Here is an 11,197-nt window from a genome sequence, read left to right as displayed (position 1 = left end):
TTAAAATGTTTAAAGCTTGGGAGGAGCCCAGGGGTAGAACAGAGAGAGGAAACTTAACTGCTGCTGGGCCTTCATGAACAGGGAAACCCAGGATACTGTTGCTTAGTGTCTCTGTCACAGACAAGAAGGAAACAAGGGGGGGAAAAGCTCTAGTGTTTATGGTACAGAAACTCTAAGCAATTCGTGCAGTCCTTTGTTGGGAGAATTATTTCTAGCCTTCTTTTTAGAGCTTTATCAGATCAATGGAGAGCCATATAGCAGTATATTATAAGGTTCTGGTGGTTTAACTTGAATCCAGCCTTGCCTCATACATTTAGAATCCCATGAATTCAGATCCTGCTCATGCTCTGGACTGCATACACATAAAATTTCTGTATAAAATATATAGATATAAAAATAATATTTCATGCAATACTAAAACTTCTCTCTCAGCATGATAGCATATTCGTGAATGAGTATCCTCCTTATCAACAGTGTTCCAGGAATTGTCAGTTTGATGGCAGTTACACTGGTAGGTGATGGTCTCTGTAGTCTCTTTCATTTTGATCGGGGATCGGTGCTGTTATTCCCTTTTTCTGCACTACTATGATAAATAGTTGAAAAAAGCAGATAGAATTTTAAAGAGCAGAATCACTCCTCTCATGGCGACGTTTCATAATTTCTTGGAGCTCTGAATCCCCTCCACATTTCTGGAATGGCAACAAAACATAAAGAGTTTGAACTTCAAAACTGCTTACAGCTTAACCTAAATAAGCTATATAGAATGCTGTCAAGGTGGAGCTGCTTTCAAGGAGATAGGGAATAAGTTAATAGGCCAGATCTTTCCATTAAACTAGGTTGATTTGCACCAGCTGAGGATCTGGCCCAATGTTTCTAAATTGTAGTTTTCACAAGATTTCTATTAGTTTTCATGCTAAAACAAGTGTTCAGCAGGACTCTTATCATGGTTAATATAACTGTGTTTCTTAAAATGCCTGTTCAATAGAGCTTGCTAGTATTTTGTGCTACTGGCTTCCATACTAATAGGATTTTGTGAAAACTTCTTACCTCCAGGAGAGATTTTTGCACTGTAATTTTACTGTATACCCTGGCTCCTTCGTTACACACTTTCTTCAATTCCTCCTTATTCAGAGAGAAAAGCTGGGCCCCTGTAAGTATGCCAAGATGTTCCACGGTCCTAGAAAAACACAAGTAATGAAAGGCATGTGATACAAATGGGTCAGAAGAAGGAGAAAAATGGAGTGAGAAGTCTATGAAGGTTTGCCCTCTTATGGCAGTGTCCACTCAATGAGCAGTCAACATATGAGATTAGGCTCTGTCTCCATATATATTTAATATTATTAAGAAAAGTTAGCAGCCCATATTTAGTTATTATACTTAATTATAATCTCTAGGTAAGAGGTGTTTAGGAATTACAGCCCAGACATGGGATCCAGTTCTAACCCTAATTCTCATATTGACTCTCTCTGCAGTCTTGAGCAAGTCACTTAGGGCCAGATTTTTAAAGGTACTTAGGTGCCTAAAGATATAGATAGGATTTAGTGAGATTTTCAAGAAGTGCCTAAGCTACCAACTCCTATTGATATTAAACAGAGTTAGGCACCTGAACTTTTTCAGTACCCCACCAGGTGCCTCACTATCTCTAGGCATCTAAACACCTCTAAAAATCTGGCCCTTAGCCTTTCGGTGCCCCAGTGAAATAACTACTTTTGCAAAGTGCTTTGGGATTCTCAGCAGTAAGGTGTTTTTCTGTGAATTAACCCTGTCATCCAGGGTTGATCCTACTGGGAGATGCTAACTGGGTTCTGCTGACCACTGGGTCCTGCTTGCTCGTTCCATCTTGGATATAAGGGAGGTGGGAGTGCTCCCCTGAAGAGGTGGTGTAGAGATTGAACAGTCCTCAGGGAGGAACTGTAGGAGTAGCCACAGCTAGAGAGAAGACACCGGCTGGTATTTGTGTTACATTGATTGTCTCTTTGTCAGTAAACCAAAAGCCCTAGGAGTAGTTTGGACTCTGTACTTGCTGTGCATACTGTGTTAAGAGCAGGGTAGAAATGTCACCTGCTCACAGGTTTTATAAATTAAACAAATATAAACATCCTGTAATCCAATAAAAATGTCAAAAGCTGCCTCCTTTTCAATGAAAGTTCAGCATCTCACGTAGCAGCTGTGTAGATTTACCCTTTGCTGAAGGAATTTGCTTCCAGCCATGCTTTGACCTCTTCAGCGCTTGATTCAAACATCAGGGGCACAGCAACTTGCTGAGTCTTCTCCACCTTAAAGTTTCTCTGGGGGAGCTGAACTTTACTATTAGTGATCTTCTTCAGCAGCTCATCGTTCACCTCATCCATATGATGGATAAGTTCTGGAAAATGGAGCACACTTTCAGGTGACAAATTAGAGACCGGAGATGAAATTCTGTCTTAAGTCACAACCAGTGAAAATCAGTGAGGTTGCATAAGGTGTAAGTAAAGGCAGAATTTGACTCTGCAGCTCTATTAACTCTGTAAAAAAACACACTCAAGAGAGGAAATCAAGGAAGCTTAATCATGTGGTTAACTTTAAAGACGGTGCTTAAGTGCTTTGCGGGATGGGTGAGACATGACATTTTGACCATGAAACCTGCTTCAGGAACAAAGTGTAAAGGAAACATATAATGTGCCATCACCTTAGTAGCAACATGCTGAACAAACTGTAGGATTCTCTCATGTACCACAGGCCCCAAAGCTAGCGCCCATCTTTTCAAATTCCTTTTTCAGCTTTTGAGGTCTGAAAACCTCCTTTCATGCTTTAAATGCTGTATTTCCACAATACCTCTTCCGATGGAGGGAATGCAAAATAACAGCTAGACACAAGTCCCTGTAGCAGAGTTTTAGGCTGATTTTAGTTTTCAAAAAGCTAGGTGAGAATCAGTCCTGGGGTGACTTGCTCCTAAGATGAGTGAGTGGTTGGGTGCAGGTATTGTGTCCCTGAGTCCTGCAATGCAAGATCCTAGCTTAAGTTCTAAAGCAACTCCTGCAGGGCTAATTGGAGAATCTTGGAATAGTTGTTGGTGATCCTGAGAGCAAGGAGACAGATAGCAGAGACGGCATTGTGTTATGTAGTTACTAGCCACCATATCAGGACTGGACAGTACTGACATATGGACACAGGGTAAATCCCTCCTCCTGTGTCTTACCTCTCTAACTAATACCTGAGGGATCTGTCTCTCTCTTTTTTTTTTTTTAACATGGTGGTAATGATTGAATGGTTGTGTATTCAGTTCTCAGTTAAATGAATTGTTGCAATGGGATTTCTAGTTCACAAGATGATTATAACTATTAAAGCTGTATAATTTCCAGTTGGTAAAGAAACCCTTCTCTATCATGGTGCACAATGGCAAACTTTATGGGGCATGATTAAATTTCATTTAATAAACGTGTATTCTAAGGGGCACTATTAACCAAACCATGATTTGTAAGGTGTGAGAAAAATGAACACATACCTATAGACCGCCTTACTTTTAGCTGGCTGGATCTTTACTAAAGTCAGAGCTGGTTGGGAAACTATTACTGAAAAGTGCTTGGTGACCCAAAGAGCTGGGTGATTTCTTTTGGAGCCAGAAGTCTAGCACACTTTTAAAGTGAAGACATTATAAATATATGACAATTAAAAAAGATAAGGGGTTGTTTATTTTGCAATAACCATCCACACAATGCATTGGAGTGTGCGGAGTACTACAGGTTTTGTACAGTAGAGAATAGGTAAAAGAAAAAATAAAGAAAAAATTGTGGGGGAAGACATGGTTGCTGCAACATATAGTAGTAGGTGCCTGAATAGCCACTTAGTAGGCGGCTAAACACAGGGGGAGTGAGATTGGTGCAGCACACACCTTGCAGCTCATGGGGAGGAGAGGTTAAGGTGTTTTTAAGCTGCTCCTGATTCTGGGCTGCTGTGGGGCCTACAATGCAGTTTGCGCAGCCCTGCGGGCCGTGTAAGTTGCAGCAGCTTCCTCAGGGCTGCTCTGTGGAGCATAGCCCAGAATCTTAACAGTGCTGCAACCCTGCCTCATTGTGCCTCTTATGGCCCCAGCCCTGGCATGCCCCCTAGACCAGGCTTTGCACAGGGAGTCTCGGAAAGCAGCTTCCTGGCTGTCTTCCATAGTGACTGCACTGGGGGAATCCTCCCCTGGCCAGAACCACAGTTCTTACAGCCCCTGTGTGCTGCACTGGCCCTTTTATATGGCATAAAGAGGCCTGAGTGGGGGGTGAAGATCTTTCCCCATTTTCTGCTGCCTATGTCATATTTAGGTACTTAAATATGGATTTAGGTACATAGATTTAGGCCCATATACACAGTGACTAAGGAAACTAACAGATGAACAGTTTTTAGAAAAGGAAATAAAGAAGAAATCCACTAGCACCCAATACAAACAAAGGAAAGAACACTCTGGTGGAAGCTTCTCAGTTTAAATCTAGGTTCCAGAACTGCAGTGCCAAGTTGTTTGGACTGTGTATTGTGAAACAATATCGCATGTCTGAGTTGTGGTAAACGGTAAGAACCCTGGTACTATGCACCTACGTTCTTTGGCATTGTGAGGAGAGTTCCCGGCTAACATTTCACTTCCCCATTTATCACCAGCATAGCTACCAGGAATCCTGTGAGTAGGGCTGGCAGGGCCAATTCCTCTCGGACTCAAGTCTCCTTTGTACTTCTGGTTAGAATAAAAAATAAAAGGGATTTTATTAAGTAAAATATTTTTTCAGCATTATTAAATATTTGTCCCCCCACAACCATAGTAGATTAGAGCGCAGTGGGCCACGTCCTCAGCTGTTCTGTAAACTGGTCTAGCTCTATTGAAGTTAACATGTAATGATGAGAAACTGTACTTGACCAGCTGCCATTTAATTCTGTGTTTTACACCATCCATGAAATTGAATCAAGGGTCTCCATTAGCTGAGGCATGAATATTCACACGCTGTTGCCACCTGCTATCTCAGGTTGCATGAAGGCCTCACTGTTGTGTTGTTGAAATCATGCCAAGCTAAATGTGATCATACACAGTTGGCCCTGCAAAGTCCAAAGCTCATTGCTTAATGACTTGCCACAGGGCTTTTTAAAAGGTACTAATTTACAGCGCTGCCAGCTCCCAGGATTTTATCAGGAACTTTGCAGTAATGAGGGATTTTCTGAAAGTCCCCACTCCAGCTGTCAAGTGGTTTTGTGAGGATCTCAGTTTTTTTAAATGAAAGGTTAGCCTCCTGCACTTATGACTGTTGAAAAGCCAGAAAATGTGACATGAGTGGCCCCTAAGGCTCAGAATCCATACGGCAAAGGAATTGTATGATATCTTTAATGGTTCGTGCTTTTTAAATCAATCTCACTCCACTCCAGTCTATCTCCTCTTGCACTCCAGGGTTTTTGAATACCTGGGGCTGACAATACTGAATTTGTCTTCTGCCTATCTGCCTGTAGGTGACGTTTCACTGCCATTTTAGATCAATAATTCATCATTTACACTAGCTTGGCAAGAGCCTTTCATCAGTACATGAAGTTTTCAATGGCTTGGCCATATAATCACAGAACAAAAAATCATTATGCTTAAAATTGTGAAATTCGACTGCCACCCACTTGTAAGAGATGCAATTAGATGAGGTAGGCAGGTGGCAATTTGTGACTACTGACTGGCTAAGAATTGCGTGTCTCCTATTCTCTTTATTATCCTATTTCCATCAACCCTGACTCGCTTGCTTGTGTCACCCACCTGTTCAATCTTGTAAACTCTTTGGGACAGGGACTGTCATTTTACTATGTATTTATACAGTGCCTAGCACAACGGAGCCCTGACATGGTTGCTTTCTAGTGGTTACCACAGTATAAAAGTTAATTAATAATTAGTAATAACAGAAAAGAGAACAGATGACCATGAGGCTATCTTGACGGGGGGTGATGTAATCTCATGGTTAAGCCATAGGACTAGGACGTTGGAGAGCTAGATTTTATTCGCAGCTCTGTCACTGACTTGGTGAGTGACTTCTTCCTTTCCATGGGACTACTCACAGTAGTAAAGTTAAGCACCTGCGTAAGTGTTTGCAGGATTGGGGCCTTAAGACCTGATTCTCAGAAGTGCTGAGCACCCACCACTCCATGTCAAATCAATGGGAGCTGCAGGGGCTTAGTCCCCATGACATCAGACCCTTAATCACCTTGGCCCAGATCCTTAATGGTATTTAGGCACCTAACTCCCACCAATTTCAATGAGAGTTGGGTGCCTAAATCCCTCTGTGAATCTGGAGTTTTGTGCCTGTTTCCTCATATGTCATTATGCCTATGGTGATCATGATAATGACCCACCCTCCCAGCAATGCTACAAGGGCTAGTTCATTAACAGCTCTACATTACTTTGAGATCCTTGAATGGAAGGCTAGAGATGTGCCAAATGCCTGCAAGCTGGTGGAGGGGGCTAGCTGGCTCAGGAACAAAACCAAAGGCCTGATTTCTATTGCCCTGCAGCTTGCACAGGGATTTCAACCAGTGCACAGTGGTTGTGAAATGCCAATGAGTCAGAGCTGGTAGTATTTACTCCCGCATTGCAATGGAGTCAGTGACAACATAGTGCAGAGCAATGATGACTCAGGCCTTTTGGTAAGCGAGTATGGCTTCTCTGAGGTCTTTCTTGGTGGTGTGGGGCAGTGGTTCTCAACTAGGGACCTGGGGTTTATGGGGGGCCTCCAAGCAGGGCCAGCATTAGACTCACTGGGGCCCAGGGCAGAAAGCTGAAGCCCCACCGCATGAGGCTGAAGCCCAGGTCCCTGAGCCCCGCCACCCAGGACGGAAGCTGAAGCCTGAGCTATGTAGCTTTGTGGGGCAGGCAAATAACCTGCTTGCTACCCCTGAACACCGACCCTGGCTTTTATAGGCAGAAAACCAGTTTATTGTGGCACAGGTGGGCTGTGGAGTTTTTATAGCATGTTGGGGTGGAGGGGGAGCTTAGAAAGAAAAAGATTGAGAACCTCTGGTGTAGGGCACATCTATGAAAACAAAGAAACTACAGGACTGTACATAAAGCAGAAAATCCCATCTCAAGCGATAACCTTATCCTCTAGCAACTGGGTGTGGAGCTGTATCTCCTCCAAGTGCCCAGCAGCTGTTTTCACAGGGTTTTCTGCTGAAAGCCTAATTGGGTCTTCATTGTGGAGCTTTACTTCATCACTCCACCCCCTACACCAGCTGTGAGGTGTCTACATAGGGCATTGACTCCCTAATAACGCTTAGGTGCGAGGACAGCACAACTCATGAAAATCTATACAGTCCGGGAGAGGGTGTCTTAAAAGGTCTACAAGTATCCCCCCACCCCTTTTTTTTAATGCCTACTGAAGCTGGCCATAAGCAGAGGCTGATTATGCACCGCAGCTGATCACCGATGAAACATCACCTGACTATAGAGCTGTTCATAATCTTCCAGTTTCACCACGTCCAGGATGTTATAGGGGACATAACCAGCCTGCCCGCTCCGGTTTAGCAGTTTCCACCACTGCTTATTATCTTCCAACACCTGTGAGGGAGAAAATGTAATTCAGCCATTGAGACCATCAGGCATTCATGACACATGCAAGGTAACAAAAATTTCACATCTTTGCATGGGCTTGCAGTGGAAAAAACACACAATTATATGGGAGCTTTGTAATGCAGGCAAGGAAACTGCAACAGCTTCGTGTAACATTAAATTCCAATGTCACCTTAATAAACACTCCCTGAAAAGGATTGATAAAACAATCATAATAGTGGCCTATTGGGCAACAGCTCTGAGGAAAAATGTATCTAGTGTCCTTAGGAACCCCCAGCTCCCACTTAATTTGCATGTTGTTTTTTAAAGCTTTAGTTGATGAGAGAGATCATGTCTAGAAATGCTTGCCTTGCTTTTGCATTTAAAAAAACCCCCAAAAACACTTTAACAGTGAATCCTGCCAGAGGTGGAAAAAGTGCTTGCAGGATTTTCATATAACCTAATGACAGCCCATCCATTACATAAACAGGACATGGAAAAGATGGTGTATTGGTAGCTGAATATCTTCCTCTTGGCATCATCACCTGTCTCTTCTTACAGGCTTTTTCTATTTTGAACTCCGATTAAAAATGGTGTGTGAAAGCTGTCCTTAACCCAAAGATTTTGGAAACACATGCCTGGGCTTCAGTGTTTATTTGCATTAAGATTTTAATATAATTATATTTGACAAACCAAATGTCAGGTTTCCTACTCTACAGATTTGCGAACCCAATGTGATGCAACCGTACAATTATTCCAGATACATATTTAACAGAAGTCTGTCTCTTAATCCAATGTAGCCTTAACATGTAGACTAAAGTCATATCATGTATTTTGTGACAACAAAGTGTGTTACAATGAGAGAGACTGGTGTTGGTTAAAAATTTTGTATCACATTTTAGTGGAAAATAGTCCCCGAGTTCACCATCATACTGAAATTTAAGGCAGAAAGACCCTTCTTGCACCAAACAATGAATTTTAGTGGGGCTACTCACATGCTTAAAGGTGAGCATATTAAGCAAAGGTTTAAGTGCTTTGCTGCATTCAGGCCAGAGTGCTCAGTGCTGCAAGACTGAGCCTTCTGCTTGGAAATTGGGCTCAGTATGTTGTCAGACACTGTATTATAATATGCTTTTCTTTGCTGCTATTTTTTTCAACCGGAGTGTGGTCTCAAATCTCAGCTTAGCCCATGTGCTAAGGCACTGGAAAAGTACCAGCCTTCCTTTTCTTACTCAAATTTAAAGCTTACTATCCAAATGAAATTTCATGTTGCTATTCAGAACTTCCAGAGGAAAACTATTTGGGATTTTTCAGTCTCTTGGTGCATCATCTTTTCCTCTCTAGAAAGCAGGGACTACAAAGATTTGCTCCTGAGTTTATTAATTTACCTCCAGGACTTCATCCTTCAGCACTGAGAGTTCATTGGCATTTCGAGCAGTGAAATCGTAGCGGATTTTGGCATATTTCTTCGGCAGGGCCATCCCTTGTGCCTCAAAATTCCTTCAAGAGACAAAATGAGGTTATAATCAGGGCTCCTCTGACAGCCATGTCAGTAAAGCCAGTGCTGGAGGAACTGGTATTTGTAGTAACTATGTTAGCATGCAGCTAAAGAGACTGCAGATTGTTAATGGGGCAAAGGCCGTGGACAAGTCCCCTTTCCTTGTGACCAGGAAGTGAAAAGATTTTCATCACATTCCAGTAAAAAGTCCTACACAAATGGAAAGTGCAGGCTCTTCAACCAATGACCAGAGCATAGCTGTGAGGATGATGTAAGCAGACCATACAAAAAGACAGATTTGTTCTCCATTCAGTAGTTTCTATGCTGAAATGAGGACTAAGACAATTTTGTGAGACACAGAAAACCCTTGAATTTACTGTACTGAAACAAAGTTATAGTAGCCAGCTAACCAGAGCATGTCAGCTGTTCATGCCATAAATCTGAGCAGACTTCATGGGCCTGATTCTATTGTGCCTTGGCACCCTGGGTAGCCATTTACACAGGTGCAAAATGGTTGTGAAACACTACCACTCTGCACGGGGTAAATGACTTCTCAAGAGAGAAGCAGGCTCCTTATCTTGGGGAAGGGGAAGCTAATGTTTAAATGGTGTAAACTAGAACCAGGGAGATGTTTTCTCTATGGATCTTCAGGTCTGTGTGGCTATGCATTGCAGATGGCTGGGAGCTTTCTGTCTTTATAGCGAGTGTAAAATGAGCAGCCAAATTCTCCTCTGGTGGAGCTATGCTGGTGTAGCTCCATTGATGAATGCCAGCTGAGAATCTGGCCCAACCTTGCTAATGTCGTCCAAATATTATTTTAGCTTTGCATCCCTGGAATACACACACTCACATTCTTGATCTGTTTGTCTAGCTATTGACCCCCAGCCCATTGTGTGGTTTTGGAGTGTCTAGTAATAGTTCTTCCCCAAAAGGTGTGTTTCCCCCACAATCCTAACTTTTGATTGGCTTATAACCAGCACGTTGTTATGGAAACACATCCTCAGTGTCATGATTTTTTTAATTCTTATTATTCTAGTATGTCCTAAACCACCCTCTCCCCACCCAAAAACTGGCAACTGGGAGGTCTATGCCAAGTACAAAAGATGATGGCTCTTAAACATATATTAATATATGCTCCATTTTATGTGAGCAGTGGCCTACAGAGAACCAGCTGTGAGGTCTGCCATAAGATGTTGCCTCTAGTCTTCCTGGCTTGGGAGAACTTGTGTTCCAGGCAATAAATTGTCATAATAATTATAGCCTTGTACAGTATGTCAATAGCAAGTCTATGGTGCTGGCTGTGGTTTGGAATCGATTCACTGGCAGCCTGAATCTACTAGACAGGAAAGGGAGTGGTAACCTTTCCCAGCAGTTGCCCTGAAGGCAGGGAGAGAGAGGAATGTCTGAGTTGTATTTTTGTAGCATGCCCGCAGCAAAGTGAGTCACCAGGGGAAGGGCTGGCACTTGAGGAGTTTAACTGCAGAGAAACCTGCAGCAGGTTTTTTGCCCACCATTACTAAGACCAGGTCTACACTAGAACTTTTGCTGGTATAGCAGTGCCAGCTAAGCGGGCAGAGGGGTGGTGTTTGTGTGTGTGTGACACACACACACACACTTTTATACTAGCAAAAACCGTAGTGCTTTTGCTTGTATAGCTTATTTTGCTCAGGGTATTTGCATAAAACTTTTTTTGCCAGAACAAGCTGTGTTTACACTAGGAGGATTATACCAGCAAACCCTTTTTAGTGTAGACTTGGCCCTGATTCCGGAAAGTACTTAAGCATGTACTTAACTGGAATCAAGGCCTATATGACTACAGCTGTGTCATGGATGCTGCTAAATATAATCCTATCTGAAAGGTGGATAAGCTGGTAAAACGAGAAACATAAGGACAGCAAAGCCTGCTTGTGGGAATTTACTGATAAAAGAACTAAATGTCTGTAAGAATAAATTCTTCATGCACCAAAACTTTTTGAGAGAGATTTCTTTTATAACTGTGGCTGCTGCAAATTGATGTTACATCGATAAAACACTGCAAAATAAAAATTATTCAGATACTTAACTGATTTGTAATTCCTACCAAAGAACTCCCCATTCTGGCTATAAAAGGTGGAATGCAGTGGGCCACATGCTTTTCTTGAATATGGGCTTGTCTTCACACGCAGCGAAGATGC

The 11,197-nt window shown here is 42.5% G+C and overlaps 1 protein-coding gene across 6 annotated transcripts in view; it reads right to left on the bottom strand.

Annotated features, from left to right (window-relative positions):
• Positions 1-228: 228 nt before the first annotated feature.
• Positions 229-11,197, bottom strand: part of EPS8L2 (EPS8 signaling adaptor L2) — a 110,501-nt gene continuing 99,532 nt past the window's right edge. For 4 of the 6 annotated variants that reach the window (XM_073347141.1, XM_073347140.1, XM_073347143.1 and 1 more), the window contains 6 exons: positions 8,914-9,025; positions 7,415-7,534; positions 4,561-4,693; positions 2,182-2,365; positions 1,048-1,177; positions 229-689 (listed from right to left, as the gene is read on the bottom strand). In XM_073347141.1, coding sequence (XP_073203242.1) covers positions 618-689; positions 1,048-1,177; positions 2,182-2,365; positions 4,561-4,693; positions 7,415-7,534; positions 8,914-9,025 — 751 coding nt within the window. In that variant the 3' untranslated portion in view covers positions 229-617. Of the gene's footprint in view, positions 690-1,047; positions 1,178-2,181; positions 2,366-4,556; positions 4,694-7,414; positions 7,535-8,913; positions 9,026-11,197 lie in introns of those variants that run through there. The other 2 variants (XM_073347142.1, XM_073347145.1) reach the window with 2 other exon arrangements.

This window comes from Lepidochelys kempii, chromosome 6, assembly GCF_965140265.1.
Source record: "Lepidochelys kempii isolate rLepKem1 chromosome 6, rLepKem1.hap2, whole genome shotgun sequence".
Lineage (NCBI taxonomy): Eukaryota > Metazoa > Chordata > Testudines > Cheloniidae > Lepidochelys > Lepidochelys kempii.
Note: the sequence above shows the minus strand (reverse complement) of the source record. Positions and strands in the feature narration are given on the sequence as shown.